This window comes from Phaenicophaeus curvirostris, chromosome 2 (assembly GCF_032191515.1).
Source record: "Phaenicophaeus curvirostris isolate KB17595 chromosome 2, BPBGC_Pcur_1.0, whole genome shotgun sequence".
Lineage (NCBI taxonomy): Eukaryota > Metazoa > Chordata > Aves > Cuculiformes > Cuculidae > Phaenicophaeus > Phaenicophaeus curvirostris.
In genome coordinates, this window is record NC_091393.1 from 46,815,644 (window position 1) to 46,835,299 (window position 19,656).

The following is a 19,656-nucleotide window of genomic DNA, read 5'->3' on the forward strand; positions in this document are numbered from 1 at the left end:
CTTTACCCCCTAAAAAAGAGGAAGAGCACTTGCAAGTCATCCTTAGTGAAAGGATAACAAGAAAAAGCTGATATAAGCAAAGCATGACACACAAACAGAGTGAATAAGATGAACTTGTAGAGAGTTTAAAATAAGAGCAAGAGAATAAAGCTTTCATTTTTGTGGCTAGAGACAGTCAGTCAGTCATATTCAGATGAAATAGTTTTCACTCCCAACTACTTGCTCTTTTCAGTCCAGACTCTCATGCAACAGATTCCAACTGCTTTCAAAACCCAGTCCCCCTCTCACTAATAATTACATGCAAGTGATGAGTAATCAAATAAAGCTTGTGGGGTCAAATTTTCACAAAGTCAAGTGTATGTAGTAGAAGGCTGAAGAATGGGAAATAGCACGTATGTCCTGTGATCAGCATGAGCTATGGCTCCAATAAAGAAATACAGCTATGTGTGCATACACCTTATTTATGCACTGCTCATTATTGTCAGAAGAAGCTGGTTAATGGAAAATACATGTAATAATTCTCCTTATCTTTTCAAAAAGGAAGCTATAAAACCAACTGTAAATATTTCTTAACCTTTGAACTGGCATTTGTTAACAATCTGTCACAATAGTTTTTCAAGCCTAACAAAAATAATATAAAAAAAATATACAGGCTTTTCCTGCTTATGTCATGTCTGCAGCAACTGTAAAAAAAAGTATCTTCCCTATCATATCCCAAATCACGTGTAGAATTCAAGCCTTGGTGCACTGAGCCCTTGATAAATACTACAAATAGAGTCTGCATCCATTGCATATGTCCATAGGGTAAAACCATATTAAGAACAATTGCTTTAAGAACAGCTTCCTTCATGGACATCCAGGACACTCTGAAATGCTCATCATACATGGGAGCACATAGCCTTTGTTATTGTGCAGTATATTTGTAGAGAACTTAGAAATACTTCTGCATTACAATCCAGAAATCACTTACCCAATGCTTATTTGCATCATACTACTATTTCTTCTGCTGAGGTCATTGTGGCTGCACATGGCTATTTGGAAAGTTTTAGATGGCTCTAAAGTAACCACATGATAACCACATCCTTTGAGAGTCTAGTGTGAAATCTGTGGAAAGCAATGAAAACCAGCAAACCGTTTCGTTCAGATATGACAACAAAGTCTTCTTTTCCAATAGATGTTCAAAGGCCATAGCTTGTCCTCTTTATGAGGCCCCAGAATGGTCTTACTGTACTTTCTCCACATGCCTGAAACTCGATGCAGGCATCCTTTGCGTTCCTGAGTAACAGTACGTCAGCTGTTCTGAACCAATATCTGGAGCCACTTGGAAATACACCTCTCCCCTGTGAGTGGGTGAGCAGGACTTCTGTCGATTGGCTTGTCTACAAAAATCTTTATGATACATAACCTTTTTCTCGACTGTGCAACAAGGAAAAGAATAGATAGAAGACAATTGTTTAGGAAGAGTAGCACAAAATGTGCACTGGTGTTACTTCCAATAAGGCTTCCAATTCAACGTTCCACAGGGCTGAGAAATCATGTCTGTTTTGGAATGAAAATGAGATAACTCTGTCTTGTGACATTAAAATCTATTCATAGTACATGCCTGTACTTTGTATTTCTAGAAACAGATGTCAGAGGGAAATAAGTTTTGCAAGGATTGTACAGAAATGATTGTTCAGAGTGTAGCAGTGTCGTGGACCTCTCCTGGAAATTAGTAATTTGGAAATTAGTTTCACCTGTCTACCTGGCTGCCTCACTGTACTGTGATACTGTCTGAACTGCTCATTACTCAGTTCCTGAGTCTCCACAGCTCACAACCATAAAATGGAAAGCACTGATGGTAGTAGCTATAACCAAAGGATTTTTAAATATATGCAGCAAGATGATAAGCTCAAATGGATTGCCCAGAACAGCAGGTGGGTGAGAATCCAGATTTTTTAATGTCATGTGACAGCAGCCTGTGGCTACTGTTTTTCTACCCAAATCCAAGTTTATAGACAGCATGATATGCTGTTTATAATTGTCCTGGCTATGGCTGGAAAGGGTTAACAAGCAAATCTCGAGAGGACCAAGTTCCTCTGCTGGGGCGGGCTGATTAGTGAAACACCAGGTGAGTATTTGCACTGATGCCACCTCAGCCCTCTAGAGTCCAGGCAGGCTCTTGCACTGCATTTGGCAGCTCCTCTTTTTCTAGCGCTCTGCTTGCTTCCCCACTCACCCATCCCTGAGGGGACTGGAAGTACTTCTTAGCACAGAGCTGCATTCCTTGACTTGAATGTGTCATACATGTTGAGTGTATGCCAGCATGTAAACAGCAGGGTGCTATATGGTCACCATAATTCCAACAAAAAATATGGAGATTAAGAAACTAGCTACTCCTTGTAGGAATGCAAACAGAAAGGTGGAGCAGGTGGGGTAGTGCCAACAGTGTGCAGAGTGCTCACATAAACACTGAGCTCATATTAACACACTGGGCAGTAGACTGGACTTTCAAACAGGATCACACACTTCCATTAATTACTACATACAAATATGTACGTCTGCTATCCTATATCAACATTTCAACACAGAGTTCAGTGTCAGTGCAAACCTGCCCTCTACATATATGTAACTTTTATCTTAGCACAGCTTCTAGAATATTATAATTTGTCTGCGATTATCGCTTTTGCAGTAATACAAATCTTTCATATGCGCATACTTCCACCTCCTGGACAGAATATATATAGCAGCTATCTGGCAATACGTTTGTTTCTTGTGGCTGACTAAGGACTTCTTGTTATCTTTTGATGACCTTGAGGGAGGTAATGGTTTATTGTACCGCTCAGTGCAAAAACCCCTCTGTAGATTAAGTGTCTTTGGGGCTTTTTAAGGGTCACAGCAAGATTAAGTGATAGATAGATACAGGGAAGAATTTTCTCCCTGGCGGGAGGGAAATAAGGTGGGCATTATAATTTGTGCATGTTTGTGTGCTTTCTGGGGTCTGAGCAATGTGAAGGAAATTATGTGCTCCCAGGTCTTGTGGCGTATGGAAGGGACAAGTCATGTCCACATGTACCACAGGAGATGGTAAGTGAGAATACCTGTCTCGGAGTTGCAGTAGTTGTAACCCACAGGGGTATTGCAACTGGGGTTGCAGTTCAGAGTTTCAAGCAATACATGGCATCAGTTGGAGGTGGCCATATCACACCTTGGAGCTGTCAGCATAAGTAACAAGCAGCATTGTTCCTACTGGCTACTTTCGTAGCTCAGAGTACAGAGAGAGGAGTGTGTGCATGTGTGTTTGTGTGTGTGTGTCTGCTCTCCCCCCACCCCTTGCACTTCTGTCACTATGGCTGTTTTCAGAGGGCTCTGGTTATGTTCTGCCCCTTCTGGATCTCTGTAATATTAAAGTTATGCACTTGATTGGCTCGAGGCAGGGAGAGAGGCAGCTGAAGCCTGTGAATGCTGCAGGTACAGCCCCCAAGCCAGGGCTTTTCCCTTTGCAGACTCAACAAGGTTGTACTGCCAGAGCTCAAGGTCTGTGGTGCAGGTACAAGTTAGCTGAGGGGTTTCCACTTTTACTCTCTATCCTCCTCATCAGCCCTGGTGGATCACTTTGTGGACAGTGTCTTCTCACTACCTGGATGTAACCTACAGCCAGCTGCTTGATGATACCAGGAAGACCAAAGGCAGCTATATTGTAGAAAAGGTGATTGTTCCACCCCAGACCTACAAGCCACACGCTCGCGTCCAGGCCTGACTGGTCGGGGGGGTATCGTTTATCTGTGCAGCAATCTGGAGGCCAACAAGGTCACTCCCAGGGCAAAAATCAAAAGCCATATTTATTCTGTCTCCATCACACATAAACAGACCAAAATACTCGGCTGCACGGCCGAGACATTGGGGTGTAACTTCCCAAAGTTACAGGAACAAACCCTGACCTATTCAGATCACAATCTGATCCCTGAATGCAACCAAGGTCACTCAGAGCCGATCCAACACACACCATAAGGTAACAGGAGGGAGGCAGAGATAAAGACAGAGAAAGAAAAGGAAAGAAATCACCACATCAGTGGATAGCGGCAGTTCCTCGGGAACACATGGTTGCAGCAGCAGCTTCTTCTAGGCCACATGGTCCAGTCTGGTCCAATGGAAGTGATGGGTGAGAGAGTGTGGGAGTGAGAGCCCCCTGCTTGGTTCCTTGTGAGTTCTTTTACAAGGCCTGTCCGATCCCCATCAGCACATGCTGGGGTGGTCTTGCCATGTGTCTTCTGTGAGGGCCTGGACCAGGCAGTCCAGTGGGTGGAGGAAGGTGGCAGGGGAGGGGGGCAGCAAAGCCTCAAGAGTCAGGCACATCTGTTATGAAGGGAATAATTTTGCCTGGGTTTGCTAACAATAGCAGCAGGGCACACATCAACTGCAAGAAAACTGGCTTTTGTATGCTTCCAGTGAGGTGGCCGATCCCAGGAGAAGGGATTGCAATCACATCATCCTGCTCCAAAAATCCATTTCCTCCACCCAGCAAAGTACTGTTTGAATCAGAAAACATGGTGTTCCCTCATGCTTCTGCAACTGGGTAAGCTCCTGCAATTCAGTCAGTTCCATTAGGGCATTCATTACAGCAGAGGTTTCAGACTTTCCCCCCTTATCAATAATAATTAGGGGCTGAAGTTTGAAATCAGGATCTGCATCAAGAGCAAGACCAGGTTCTGCCACCCCTCTTTAACAACAATCAGGGGTTAGAGTTTGGGATCAGATCACCACCTCTTCCTCCCAAAAACAATGAGCCTCATGCTCCAAATTGGAAAAAAACCCAGTTTCCCTATGGCCCAACACCCAGGGAGCAGCTGTAATGTCAGCCTCTCCTCATGTGCACAAGCATCCTCTAAGCTACCTCACAAAATCTCCTTTGCCCTTTTCAGATCAACCAGCACCTTTTGTGCACACGGCAGAGCTGCCCACTCTGCCTCCAGGTCTGTCTCCAAGGCCTCATTCACCACTTTCAGTTCTTCTAGTTCTCTCTCAATTTTAAGTCTCTCTGACGTCCTTTTCCGAGCAGCCACCCATGTAGCCATTACCAGGACTCCACATATCACCAACGGTGCTGAAGACAAGTGGGAGCAATAGAAAGAGGGCATATCGCAGGAAGCCACCATAACCATGTTTGAAATCACAGTTTTCTTTCACCCTGTCACCATTGCAAACAGATAAACCCTGCTCGCCTCGCTGTTCCAGAAATGTCCTGCACTGAACCAACGAGCCACACACTCATGTTGAGGCCTGACTTGGGGCTGAGCAGGAGGGGTGTCATTTATCTGTGTGGCGATCTGGAGGCCAACAAGGTCACTCTCGGGTGAAAATCAAAAGCAGTATTTATTCTGGCTCTGGTAAACACAAACACACCAAAATACTTGGGTGCACAGCTGAGACATTGGGGTGCAACTTCCCAAAGTTACAGGAACAAATCCTAACCCAAAGTTTAAGGCAAACTTAAACCCAAAGTTTAAGGCAAAGAAAGAAGCAAAGTTGGGCTTTACAGTGATTGACAAGGTAAGTGACACATTCTTGATGGCTTAGCCTCAAAGCAGAGCTATCAATATTTGTTACCTGTGTTTTGTTATATTTTGTCACTATGTACTTTTTACAAGGATGGAAGCATGTAGGGTCAAACCACTGGTCAAACTGTCAAGTCTGAAACAGATAGGACCAACAGTACCTGAGCAAGTTTGAAATGTGGTGGCACTGCTGCACAAGCACAGACCAACTGAACCACACGTGGATGCCCACACACATGTAACCTGTGTGAGCATCTGACAGGAATCGCAACGTGCAGTCGCACTTCCAAGATTTCTGAGGTACAGCTCAATGCTGTAACCCCTGCTGAAGGGTAGCGGCAATTTCAGTAAGTTCATTCTTTGTCTTCCTCAAGGACACCAGGTGTTGAGGAACAGTGATATTTGAAGTCAGATCACTTCAGCAGCAACTGGTGCATTTACAGCCCTAGGGAAGATCACAGGATCATTCAGTTTTGAAAAGATTTTTAAGATCATCCAGTCCAACCATAAAAACATAGCACTGCTATATTCACCAGTAAACTATGTCCTTAAGCGTATCTACACTTCTTTTAAACAATTCCATGCACAGTGACGCCATTGAGGGTTATCGGGCACTGGAACTAGCTGCCCAGGGCAGCGGTTGAGTCACCATCCCTGGAGATATTTAAAAGATGGGTAGGTGCAGTGCTCGGGAATGTGGTTTAGTGGTGGTCAGGTATGGTTGGACTTGATGATCTCAAAGGTCTTTTCCAACTTAGTGATTCTATTAATTCCCTGGGCAGCCTGTTCCAATGGTTGAAAACCCTTCCCGTGAAGAAATTCTTCCTAGTATACAGTTTAAACCTCCCCTGGTTCAAGTTGAGCGCACCTCCTCTTGTCCAGGTGGCCCCTTAGCCCCAGGTGACCCCTAGCCAGCCTTGGCTTTCCCCCTAGGAGGCTCCGCTCCTTGCCGCTGGGCCGGGCCTGCCGTGACCCCGAAGAAGGGATGAAGGGATGGCGGGACAGAGGGAGAGACAGAGAGAGAAAGGGAGGGATGGAGAGAGGGAGGGAGAGAGGAAGGGATGAACGAAGCCCCCACGCCACCGCCACCACCCGGCCCCACGTGGGAGGGCGTCGTTGCGGATCAGGCAGCGCCACGGGCAGCCCGGGCGCCTAGCGCGCCGGGGTCCTCTCGCGCGATAAAAGCGCGAGGCGGAAGACTCGCCCCCTCTTCCCCGGGCGGCTCGCGGCGCGGTGAGTAGCGGCCATGGCGCCGGGGCCCGCCGGGCTCAATCCCCGCGGCCGGCGGCGCATCCCGGCGGGAGCGGGCCGGGAGGGGGCCCCGAGGCGGCCGGCGGCGCTCACCGGGGCCGCCTCTGTCTGTATTTGCAGCAGGAAGCCGGGCGGGAACACCACCCACCGAGAGCGCCATGGCCGAGGAAGGGTGAGCGGGCCGGGCCGGGTCGGGCCGTGCTGCTCCGGCTTCTGCGGCCGAGAGGCGGGGTGGGCGGCCAGGGTGGGTGTGCGCATGGCTTCCCCTGCTTACTGAGGGACTGGGGAGAGAGCACGCCCGGTGGACTCGGTGGGGGCTTGATCTGTTTCTTTTAGTGCCTCATTTTCAGTTTCTACTTTGTCTTAGTCTTTTCGCTTACCTTTTTGTGGTGATTGTAATGACTGGAGGCTTGCAGGTGAACGAGGTGGTTTTGATTATAGTTGTAAGACGTTGTCACGATCAACGCAGTAATATCTTGTCTTTTTAGCATTACTGCTGGAGGTGTAATGGATGTTAACACCGCCCTGCAAGAAGTGCTGAAGACAGCACTTATCCATGATGGCCTAGCTCGTGGTATTCGTGAAGCAGCCAAAGCCTTGGACAAGTAAGTGATGTTTTCCCATGTTGTTTAGGGTGAGTAGCAAAAGTGGGTGAGGTATGTTGTACACATACGGTGATGTTTGTCCAGATGTTTAGTTGAAAGCTTTTGTAAGAATATTTTTCTAAGGTGTTTTGTCTTGCAATTTCTGTATGGGGACCTTTAGTTGTATTTTTGAAGTACAGATGTTAAACTCAGTGACTCAAGGATAACAGCATCTAGTATATTACTGTTGTTTTGACTCCACTGTCATCGAGTTTTCATGTGGATTGGTTTTGTGAAGAAAATGAAATGGCTCTTCCAGTATGTCACTATGGACATCTCGGGCTCAAGAACCCTGTGTTTTAAGAAGTGATAAAGTCTTCTTAGTTTTTTAACAGTTTTAATTGGGAGGGCTAATATGCACCTCAGGCTTAACCTGGAAGAGTTGGTTTAGTTGTTAAAAAGAAAAACTGAAATTCATAGGTTGCCTTTACTTTTTTGCTAGTTTCATTTTTTTGTGTTGCAGTTGTAAATAATTAAGGTACAACATGAAAACTATATTAGACTTGCCATATTTGTGCCAACCATAATAATTAGTGAAGATTTCTTAGTAGCGTGAAAAGCTTTATGTATGTATATATGTATATGCATACATGCACACCTCTTAGTGTCTGAGTATAGGCATGTACTTCTAAGAATAGTCAAAGTTTAAGTGTAATGCTACAGTGTTTGGGTGATGACTTAATGATTTGTCGGATACCCCTTCACTCCTTTTATGAGTGAGAACTACAGTCTGACAAACCTGTATGCAAAATGCTCTAATAGTACAGAATAATAGGAGATAATTATAACTTAGGTGATTGACAAACTACTTTGTAAGAGCTCTTTTGGGTTGAGCTACAACTCCATATACCATGTGTTAAGGGGGTGATACATGTACAGGGCTTATATATATTTGTGTGTGATGGTTCCTGCTTGGAAAAGCAGTTTCTGAAACATTGTGTTGAGGCTCATGATGAAGGTGACCATAGAAAAAATTGACTTTTTGCAGTGGTCAAATTACATCAGGTTAAGCACAAAAGACCTATACAGCTCTTTCTGTTGTCAGGTATCCCTTTGGTACTCGTAACACTGTATCACAGTATACAAAGATCCTAATTAGAATTGGGGCACTGTCATAGCAGCTTCCTTGAATGTAAGTAGAAAAGATTGTTCTGAAGAGCTTATAACAAATTGGCATGGAAATTCAAGCTTTTAATAATTAAGGTTCTAACATTAAATTATTGTAATCTGAGGTAAATACGAGAAAGCAAATTGTAACTTGATTGCTTTCTAATGCTGACACCAGTTCTTTATGGGAGACCTGGTATTTATCCAGTTGTTACATCTTTTTTCAGTGGCTGAGAATTTATCTAGTAAGATTTTTAGTCTTGTACAACTGTAGTAGGATCTGATAATAAAGCTGCCAGTGCATGAGTAGTCTATTATCTATATGAAAAACAAACTAGTAGATCTTGTCAAAAGCATATTTAGTATTTCAAAAGCATATAATGTCTCAAAACTAAAAATTAAATTTAGGGAGTGGTTGTCTAGAAATGAGTGTACTGAATTTTGTTCTTCATGGTTTTGATTATTAAAGTTTAAGCAGTGTCTGAGGTTACATTTGTCAGTTTTCATTGTTTTTAGACGCCAAGCCCATCTTTGTGTTCTGGCTTCAAATTGTGATGAACCCACGTATGTAAAATTAGTTGAAGCACTTTGTGCAGAACATCAGATCAACTTAATAAAGGTGAGTGTCGGAACTTTATGCACAAGTTTAGAATAGTTATCCTGCTTACAATATAAGCTGCTTGCTTCAGCAGATAAGAGCTGAACCTTTGAAACAGTATGCTTTAAGTCTGTATGTGGCTTATCTAAGGGAAATTTCTCTTAGCAGAGATTTTTATTTCTGTGTGGTTGTCATAGAAGCAGTGCAAAAACTGGATGTGTATCAGGTACTTTATAAACGATTTTTGTCCTGTATAATAAGCAACTCAGCAAGTGGTTGTGGAACATGTGAGGAGTCTTAACAGGGCTTCAAATGAGAATACTTACAAGCTGTACAGTGATGATACTTTGGCTCCCTCTACTGATTCTTGTGAGGAAAGTAGCCATCCGTTACCCAATACTTCTGAGAGTACAGCAGCTTTTTTGTTAGACCCAGTTATGTTAGAAAATGGCTAGATCTAAAGTGATGCAATGTTTTACACAGGTTGATGACAACAAGAAACTGGGTGAATGGGTTGGTCTCTGCAAGATCGACAGAGAAGGAAAACCGCGAAAAGTAGTGGGCTGCAGTTGTGTGGTTGTCAAAGTAAGATAATGCTAATTATTGCTTATTTCTTGACTTCTTAAAATAAGCAGTAAAGATAACTTTGCTTTAGATAAGAGACCATTAAGTAAAGCTTTTAAAGTTTTATCTTTTTAAACAGTTTTCCATTGTTAATCATGAAAATGAACTGCTTTGTTGATTTATATTCCCCCTCATGTTTAAAATATAGATTTTGTGATTTAAAGGTTGTGTCCTTAGAGAATCTATGCCCTTGTGCCAGAAAGCATTAAAGGAAAGATCTTTTAGCTAGAAGAGATGAAGTTTTGCTTCAGGAAGAAAATACCAGTTCAATGTGTCTGCTGAACTTGAAAATGTTTTGCAGAGCATATTTTAAAATTACACTGGTAGAGTAAAGCCACAGTACGAGCCTTGAGGACATTGTTGTCTTTGAGGTCCCAAGGGATGGCTACATCTTTGCAGTAAAGACTAATACCTTCTCAGTATGTTTTCATACTTTTGCTCCTGTTTCATATATGTTACTTGGCTTGCTTTAGTCAGAGATGGAGATTTGGTTTGGATCCATACTAGTGGGTGTTAGATTTGAACGAAAAAAGACTGTTCTTATAAAGGAATATTTTATTAAAGAATGAAGAGAAAGCAGGTGGCAGATTGCTTGGAATTTTGGGAATGCCTGGAGTAAAAAGTCAATGTCAGTTTTCCTTTTGAAAATGTGAAATTTTGAATGGGTCTCATTCATGGATTACTGTGTTGCAGGACTATGGCAAGGAATCGCAGGCCAAAGATGTCATCGAAGAGTACTTCAAGTGCAAGAAGTAAATGGAAAATAAATTTTGACCTGACTTGTGTGTGTGTGTGATTAATGGGTGGGTATCTGTGGGATGGTTCTGTGGGTTGCAAAGGATAGCATAAGAAAATGAAGGAACTCGGCAGGTTGTGGTGTCGTATAGTAGTATGTTAACTGTCAGCTTGCTGAAAAGATAATGGCAATCCCTGTAATTGTTACCTGCTGCTGTTGCAGAGGGTATCAACTTGAACATCAGCACAACTTCTCAGTTGAGGTAACACTGATACATTAGATTAGAACCTTGGTTTGGCTGTGCATAGGTTTGTGCATCTTAAAGGGTTCTGAGTAACTTTAGGGAAAGTCTGAAGTACTGCTGCATCTGTGATGAAAATTTGGCTCCCTCTACTGAAACAAATGAGGAGAACAGCCTTAACCGTTACCCAAATCTTCTGAGATGTTGCAGGACTTTTTTTCAATGCTGTCTTAGTTTATTCTGGGAACTTACTTGACACAAGATGTTTTGTTGTGTTTTCCTGTCCCTCAGTCAGTTCTGGAGCAAATTGTGGGTAGAATTGACTGGTTTTAAGTATTGTACCTGTAGATCTTATTCTGTAGTTCTCAGTCAAGGTAGCCAAGTAGTTGAAGTCTCACTGCTCAAACAAGGCAGTGTTGAACTGACTTGCACAGTGTCTTGGTTTCCCCAGTAGCTGGATGATGTACATGACTTGGTTTTGTCAGTTTTTTTTGCTTATTTGACAGGTGGAATTGAATGGGAATTAAAGATTACATTTTTTCTTTCCTGCAAGTTGTTTTGTATAATGTTTTCTGTGGAGCAGCTCTAAGGAGCCATAAGGAGCCTTATTATGCTCATAATGAGGACATGAATCTAAGTATGTGGGACAGGGTACTTATAAACAGGAGATGAGAATGCATCTCTTTACTGTTCAGGCTCTTGAGCTTGAAGTTTGATTTTAATTTGTAAGCCTTTTTGACATCTCCAGTCATTCCAGCAGTGTAGGATGCTATGCTCAGATTAATTTTCTTGTAGTCCCTTAATGCTCTTTTAAGTATCTTAATTTTTGCCCTGTCACAGCTTTTAGTAGCTGGATCTGGGTGACTTGTTTTGGTTTTTTTTTGAGGTTCCTGTAGTGGCCTTGTCAGGTGTACTTTAATGGAGTTGCCTGTTCTAAGTCCCCTTAAGAAATGTATCCTTGTGCTAAACTTTACTGAATTTCTTAGTAAAGCAGTTAAACACATTAGCTTTTAACATTTTGGCACTGGCAGAGGCTGCCCAGGGAGGTGGTTAAGTCACTTTCCCTGGAGGTGTTTAAAAGACCTGGAGGTAGATGAGGTGCTGAGGGGCATGGTTTAGTGATTTATGGGAATGGTTGGACTTTATGATCCTGTGGGTCTTTTCCAACCTAGTGATTCTGTGATTTTAGTTCATGTTATTAGTTAATTGTTAGTTTACTTAATGCCAAGGTACTATTACAAATAGTAACACAAATGCATGGGTGTTACTATTTTCCACTTGGATGTTTTTGAATATAGTTGAAATTAGACATTCACTCTGTATATAGGAGCCTTAGTTGCAGATGTTATTAAATGACTGGAGGTTTCTAAATGTTAACAATAGGAATAGTTTGTAAGAGTATTCCTTTATAAATGGAATTGAAAGACACCATTGATTCTGTTAGTTGTTTGGCTAATGACATTGACTTTTGTATGCTGAATCACATGAGCACACTAGTGTCTTAAGAAGCTGCATCTTCTAAGAAGTTCGGATAAAATACATGTTTATCATGTTTGCAGCTGCATTCTAGAGAAAACTGGTGGTAGTGTTAGCAGTCTTGACAGGATTCATGTTTGGTTTTCCTTGACTGGCTGTTATCAGAGTTAAATTCACAAGGGGAACGGAGATCCAAAATTGGAGCTCAGTACCAGGGTTCAATGGCCTGTGAGTGTCTGATGTTGAAAATTGTTTCTTAATTGAACATATTTTTGTACCAGAACACTTCTAACTGCTAGGAGTAGTAAACTTAATTCCTTACCTCTCGAGATGCAGAGTATTGAATGCACAGTCAAATAAGCTCATCCAGGATTGTTTGAGAAGATTTATTTTTTAAAGATTAAATCCATGGACTTGAGTCTTGTGCAAACAAACTCAACTTTTCCAGATGATGGGAGTTTTTTTGGCTAAAATACAGGTATTCATTTTGTTCTTTAACACAATGACCCAGAAGAACAGAGAACAATATGGTCCCCAATTCAGGTAACACTTCACTGACTACAAATGGAGTTTGGGTCAGTGAATTGTATACATATTTACCTTCTAGGTGTCTTATGATTACCTGAAGTTAACTTAATCAAAGTCCTTAGTGCTATTTGATAAAATAATGGTTGCATTAGCATAAGCAAACAATAGACCTTTGGTTATTTTAAACTGTAGTTCCCCTTCCAAGTGAAAATTAGGCTTGAGTTCAACTCAAAATGGGAACTTTGGATGGTGCAACATTTACTAATCCAATGGTGTCTTCATCTAACACCATTGCATGCAAGTTTGTTTGAAGGGACTGTTTCCTAATTTGCCATTGGGGGAGATGGGAAGGATACCAATAGAAGATAAGTTGTGTCCTTGTGAATTGTAAGTCAAGATCTTGAAGTGAAAGTAAAATCTATTGCTGAATAGGGTAAGTAAAAATAAAGTTGATAACCTGTTGCTGCAAAGTTTTGTTAATGTTGTCTGACTTTTACTTTATCTCCATACTTTCAGGCTGTGGAAGTTAACTCACTTTATTGTGTATTTAATATCTGAAACTGCCCACTGCACTTCCCTCTGTTTATGAGAAGTTGAATGCAAAGTAACATGCTGCATTCCAGTATCATCACTGGATTTCCTGTCCAGTTGTAACACCATGGCTCAGGGGGGGTCTGCATTTTAGGAACAAGGTCATAGTCATGGAATTGTGTGGCCTACAAGTGGAAGAGAATCCATCTGTTAGGATAGACAGTCGATCTACAGCAACGTGAGGAGATCATTCCCTAATTCAGGGCATATTAGTTTACAGTGCTTCAGAGGAAGATCTTTGGCAAGCAGAATATGCTGGGTAAATAAAAATGTCTTGTGAGCATTTCCAATGTACAAGAAGGTTGCAATAAGTTCCTATTTAATTTGATTAGGCTAGAATAGCAACAATTTCAGATTCATGCTAAATGGGGCCAGGCTCTTCTCAACAGTGCCCAGCAGCTGGGCAGGGGGCAATGATTACTGACTGGAATACTGGAAACTCCACCTGAATGTGAGGAAAAACTACAGTGAGTGTGACAGCACTGGAGCAAGCTGCCTAGAGAGGCTGTGGAATCTCTGGAAATATTGAAAACCTGCTTAGATGTTTCTTCGCAACCTGCTGTAGGTAAACCAGCTGGGAGGTTGGACTAGATGTCTAGAGGTCCCTTCTAACCCTGATCATTCCGTGAGATGTTAGTTCTAATTCTTAGAAGTGGAGCTTTTTATTTTTGACAGGAACAATGAAATGCTATTCAAGTTTGTGTTTTTTTTGTTTTAAGAAGCCTTATACAAGGAAGATGCAGACAATCTGTAGAATTGTCAGTGCATTTTGAACTGATATGTTTAGCCAAGCTATTAGTTTTAATTGTAATGTAAGTAGATCTTTAAGGAGTTTTCCATATTTTTAAACCTGTAAACAATTTGATAAGTAAGAGTCCAGCACACTTCCACTATTCAACTTTGCAGAATATGTTGCTTCACTTAATGCATTTTAAATTGTTTATTTTCAGTGTGTGGAAAAATAACTTCATTATCAAAATAGCTTCTGTTTCATTTGTAACATGGGAAATTGGAGTTGCTACTTCAGCAGCTGCTTGGTATGCATTTCCTCTTTATTGCTGTCAAGTATGATCAGTTCACTTCTAGGGAAAGGTATTAAAGTAAGGAGAGCTGTAGTCCATGACTAAGTTCATAGGGTAGCATTTCTTGTGCAACAATGGACTGATACCTCTGTAAAGTTCAGGGCTATGATATTTTTTTTAAAAAAATGACACTTGATCATTTTACATGGAAATAAATACTAATACTAGAGAATAACAATGCTTTTTCATGCCAAGGTTTTTTCATTGGAACAGAACCAACACTTCCTAAGTATTTTTGCCAGAAGGAGTTGTGTTGAGATCTTAATTTGCTGATCAAAATGCTTAGGTGCTAGGGTTTTTCCTGTAATATTTAACTTCCTGGAAGTGACCTTACACACTATATAGGATCAGCATTGGAGAGCTTATTAAGACTCTATACTTATACTTAAAACTATCCCTAGTGTTTGATTTATTTTTAAAAGTTTCCTGAGAACTGAATTCCACCCAAACATTTCAGTTCACCTTAATCCTCTATGAAAGTTGATTTTTTTTGTATTTTACTCAAATTGGCTGGGGAATACAAGTGATTGCTAGTCCTTTGTACTGGAAGACTTAGAATATGCTTCTGAGAGGCCTCTGTAGACTGAAGAGACGCTGTTACTTAACACTTTCTTGGTAGGTGGTATTTTTGTTTTGATGTAGGGGATTTATTGATGTGTTCTGTGGGATTTCATGTAAGGTTTCACACAAATGGGCTTGAGATTAGTTTTAAGTTATAGCTATCTGTAGTCATCATCTGAAAGGTACCTGCTACCTGTCACCTGAAAGAATGTGATTAGACAGCATTGAACACAAGACAGGGAATTAAAAACCTGGAGTTAAGACTTCCAGGACTGACACTGAATTTTCCTTTGCTGCTAATCATGTTTAATGTCCCTTTCAGGTTTTCCTTGTGAAGCAGGGATAATGGAGAATAGTTTGTTCAATGATGCATGTTTCATGGGAGTTTGGTTGGCAGAAGAAGCAGAATGAATTTATTTCTCTGAATGATAATTCAGATTTGTGTGTGGATTTGGTATTGGATTGGTAATCCTTGCCAGTTCTGAGTTCTTACTCTTTCTATGTAAAGTAGAAAGCTAACAAAGACCTTTGAAGAAATGCCTGTAAGTCATTGCTAAATGATTTAAGTAGACTTCTAGACTGGATTGGAAGAACACCCCATGTGATATTCAAAATACCTTTAACAGTTAAGCTCATTTTGTTTTGGACCCACCTGTGTGTCATCCTGGCTAGTACTGTTTTCCTGAGTCTTGTGCTTTTTTGTCTTTAGATAATAAAAGCTTGAGTATCTGGATGATGCCTCCATGTATTTGCATAGCTCTTACTTTGATGTAGTTGTGGCCCCTACTGTGGCTCCCATAGGGGAGCTTGTACCTGCCCTCTGCATTTTCCCATGGTGGTGCCTGTTTTACTGTTTCAGTCCCTAGGAGGCTGGGATAATTGCAGTTCCACTCTACGCTTACTCTGTGCTAATTCTGGTAAAATTCTTGTCAGGACATCTCATTCACATCAGGATCTCCCCTTGTAATATGCTGATATGTTTTGCAGTAGCACAAAAGTTGGGGGGTCAGGGCTTGTCACCTGCAAATGGCCATGCTACACAAGCACTTCTGTGGGCTCGAACCATCCCTTTGGTGAGCATTGTTTATTCTGTCTGCTTTGCAGAGAGAAACGTATCTGCCAGTCTTGTCCAATACAAAATATTTCATGGAGTGTGAGCACTAATCCCATGTGAATAAAAAACATTGAGTGTTAAACCACACAGTATCCTTAACACTTACTACAAATAAGCATAAACCCCAGTATATTAACTAGTGTTCCCAGTTTAGAATTTCTTCTATTGGGTTTTGTTCCTTGTTTATACTGCTGAAACTGCATATCCTAGCTGGGAGCCAATTCCCTTCTTGTGTCCCTGTTACTGAAGCTGGTGCAAACAAGGTCCCTGAAACATGCTCCCTTACTTGGAGAAATCACAAAGGTCTTGTCCAGTGTTGTAAAGGGATTCTGAGCATGCATCCATTTCTTAGCCTTGTCTTCTCCTTTGGAGATGTGTTTGGTATGTGAAGCCTCAGTAGGACTTTGTTTTGGGCCATTGAACCAGATACCGGATGTTAGATGAGCACAGTTGTGACTTTATTTATGTGACCTGAAGGAAACGAAGTGGCAAATTATTTTTTTCAATGGTTTTAGACAGTCAAGTAAATACATGGGATACTTTTCAGCCATCAGTCAACAAGCAGATGTTTATTTTGAGACTCCTTTTTACAAGCTGAGCTGATAAAGTGGTTAGGATGCTGGTATATATAATGATCCTACATGTATTCAAAACTTTCTCATGCATTAGTGTTATATTTGAATGAAGGTCCACCTACTAAAAAACCCTAAATCCACATTAACTTCTTGCATAACCTTCATAGCTGACTGGTTTTAAATGATATGATCTTTTGTGGAAGTAAACGATTGTACAAATACATGAACTTTCAGCCAATGGTAACTGCGTTTTCTGTTCAATTCCAAAACTGTCCGAGTCACATAATATTATATGAATTGGTGAAAACTAATTTGACAGGATAGGAGCTTTTATCTTCCAATTCAAAAGTAGTCGGGGGGAGCTTTTTCTAATACTTAAAGGTACTTAAAATATTTTCACTGAGACCTGTATGAGCAATGTAGTACTACTTTCTATGAGTAAAGTAACTATACTTTTCAAAAATGTACAAACTGCTGTGGTTTTTTACATTTTTTTTTAAAATCCTTTTAATGATCACCTGGTATTTCATATTGCTGAAAGATTATAGTATAAGACACAAAGAGTTATGTAAAAGTATGTATCCACAAGGGGGAAAATGTTTCTGTACAAAATCAACCTGGCCCTTGTTTTGCTTATCTTATTTGAAGTTTGTTACCAGTAAATAGTCTGCCAGCTCAGTAAATGTTGGGAATCTGTTCATTTTTACTGTAGCCTGAGTGAGGTTAGTGTCTGTAAGGTAAGAGTAGGTTTTAATGTTTGAAGCACAATGGTTGAGTTTGTATGTTAATATTGTATGAAAATACCAATGCGTAAATGGTCAGATATTCTATTCTAAAAGCAACAAAACAATGTGGGTTTAGCTCAGTGCCTGTCACACTAAGTTCCTGCCCTGTAAAATTTTACAATCAAGTTATGAAACTGAAAAAATATATTTTGTGCTGCTGTGCAGACAGATGTTTATTAAAGCAAATGTTTTCATACTAAAAAATTCTGTAATAGCAGTATGCTTCACTTTTTTCAAAATTGTTCTAAGACATTTTCCACAGTGAAATAATTCAAATCTCTGTGAAAATAAGCTTTGAATTTTGAGGATAGAAAAAAAGCTATGCCCCCTAAGTAACCTCTCATATTGATTGTATTGTTAGCAGCCAGTGTGTTGGATAACATAATACAGATGCTTGGGACAGGTTTAGGAAGGCAAATAGGGGGGAAAAAAGGTCCCAAATACTTCTACTTTTAAAGAGTATGTGTTTAAGAGAATAAAGGTCATGTTTTGTAGAACCCCTCTACAAAAAAAATGAAACACCCTCAGATATCGATATATATAAAAAAGTGTCTGTACGTCAATACAAGCTATGGTATATATTCTCTTTTTCATCCGTTTATTTGAATGGACGATATTCAAGTAACACTGTACAGCTTTGCTTTTTTTCAGGGCAGTAAAACTCAGTATTTGTCAGCACGTTTACAAGAACTGCCCTTATATGCATGGAATTTAGCAAGCTACTGTATGTTTCAAAACATAAATTCAGTTGCCATTCTGTAGAGACTGACTTTCACCCTTCTGTTCCTTCCATGGTTATGTTTTATATTCAAATCAAAGTTTTAGCTTTTCCCTCATGTCTATCTAATAATCTGTTTTAAACTTAGTGTGACAGCTTTTAACATTGCCTTTTAAGACCAGCACATCTTGATACTTTTCTGCTCATTGCAAACAGAATTATCATTCTGTCTGACCATCAAGCCTATTTACATGACCTCCTCAAATCAATGTGAACTGGAGTATATGCGTCTCTTCCACTTGCAATTGGTTAAAAACACACCCAATAATGCTGTGATGTGAACTATAAGTGATTTTGCATATATTCTGAAAAATTGCAGTCCCCTTTGTATGGCTATCTCCATTATCTCATGATAAAATCCATCATGTTACTGATTAAGGTTGTGAATATAATGTTATCTAGTCCTTCTCATAAAATCTTAATACTGTTTTATTGCTAATTTTCCATGCCTTAAATTATTCCTAGTAGAGAGTCCATCTCAAGTATTTTGATTTGTTGTTTTTAAGTTTAGTTAAAGCAACATAGCTGTTTCTGAGACTTTTGTTGTGCATACATTATTTACAGAGGGTTGTTTACTTTTTTCTTTTAACTCCAACTTACTTGTTAAAATCTTTTCATTGGGAAGTTCAAGCATTTCCATTCATAGACTTGAGATTTAATAGGGAAGTAGAGGAGCACTTCCAGATGAGTGCAGGGGATGCGTAGGAAAGAAAAGGCAGACTGGTCAACAGTGTTAATGGTAGGTGGATGTAGAGCAGGAGTTGCAAGTGGCTGAGTCAGTGAGACTCAGGAGAATCTATTATTGAGCCTGAGATGACCCCTATCTCACCATTGATTCCTTGCCAATAGTCATCCATGACACAAGTGACAAAGTGTTTCTCATTGTCCTCTAGCACTGGTCTATAGGGAGAGACTGTCATGGGACATAAGAATTCAGAGAAAGAGTGAAGATAACGTGCACACATACACATGCATGTGCCATTTTAAGGCAGATTACAAAGCTCAAAATAATATAGGGGAAAGAAAAAGGTTGAATGTGCTGTCCTGTTAAAGTCTCTTGGTACATGTATATTCTTTAAACATGCTGTCATTTGCTGCTGTTGCTACAGTTGTTTTACATAATTTGAAGGCAAAGTACATCAGCAGACTCTGAAAATGGGCCAGGACTCTACTGTGAAGAAGGCTGCTGTGTATTAGAAAAACTGAACTAACACCCCTTCCTCCTCTTCTTCCATCTTCCCCCCCGAAACCCCCCCCAATGACTATGGTTTTGTGGTTAAAAATGATGATGTAGGTTTGCCTCTGCCACTGTGTTCCTATGTGGAGGCTGGCAAATCACTTAGAATATTCACAAATGGGGACTGATGGAGTGTTTCCATATTTCTGGGTGTGCCAGCTTGCCTGTGCCTTGTTTTGTAGGAAGGATGAACA

General features: G+C 40.7%; 1 protein-coding gene and 4 non-coding genes across 7 annotated transcripts; all 5 read left to right on the top strand.

Moving 5' to 3' along the window:
• The first annotated feature begins 6,743 nt into the window (after positions 1 to 6,743).
• Positions 6,744 to 10,537, top strand: RPS12 (ribosomal protein S12). Of its 3 annotated transcripts, none has more exons than XM_069851875.1 (6): positions 6,744 to 6,762; positions 6,906 to 6,957; positions 7,274 to 7,390; positions 9,053 to 9,155; positions 9,618 to 9,719; positions 10,452 to 10,537. In XM_069851875.1, the coding sequence occupies exons 2-6, from the start codon at positions 6,944 to 6,946 to the stop codon at positions 10,512 to 10,514; spliced, it is 399 nt and encodes a 132-aa protein (XP_069707976.1). In that variant the 5' UTR covers positions 6,744 to 6,762; positions 6,906 to 6,943; the 3' UTR covers positions 10,515 to 10,537. The 3 variants fall into 3 exon arrangements, with proteins under 3 accessions (XP_069707976.1, XP_069707975.1, XP_069707974.1); XM_069851874.1 differs by having other exon boundaries at positions 6,749 to 6,767; XM_069851873.1 differs by lacking the exon at positions 6,744 to 6,762 and having other exon boundaries at positions 6,790 to 6,957.
• On the top strand, positions 8,094 to 8,168 carry LOC138718442 (small nucleolar RNA SNORD101). The gene has a single exon (XR_011337081.1). It is a non-coding gene; the product is annotated as a small nucleolar RNA SNORD101 (small nucleolar RNA).
• On the top strand, positions 9,463 to 9,549 carry LOC138718455 (small nucleolar RNA SNORD100). The gene has a single exon (XR_011337094.1). It is a non-coding gene; the product is annotated as a small nucleolar RNA SNORD100 (small nucleolar RNA).
• LOC138718453 (small nucleolar RNA SNORA33) lies at positions 10,017 to 10,151 on the top strand. The gene has a single exon (XR_011337092.1). It is a non-coding gene; the product is annotated as a small nucleolar RNA SNORA33 (small nucleolar RNA).
• A 319-nt stretch (positions 10,538 to 10,856) lies between the features above and the next one.
• LOC138718456 (small nucleolar RNA SNORD100) lies at positions 10,857 to 10,941 on the top strand. Its single transcript, XR_011337095.1, has one exon. It is a non-coding gene; the product is annotated as a small nucleolar RNA SNORD100 (small nucleolar RNA).
• The last annotated feature ends 8,715 nt before the right edge of the window (positions 10,942 to 19,656 follow it).

What these genes read in the sequence shown, in the direction of transcription:
- RPS12 (XM_069851875.1), top strand. An exon ending in GCAGCCAAAGCCTTGGACAA is followed by an intron (nt 7,391 to 9,052) that starts GTAAGTGATGTT and finishes CATTGTTTTTAG; the next exon opens with ACGCCAAGCCCATCTTTGTG. An exon ending in ATCAGATCAACTTAATAAAG is followed by an intron (nt 9,156 to 9,617) that starts GTGAGTGTCGGA and finishes TGTTTTACACAG; the next exon opens with GTTGATGACAACAAGAAACT.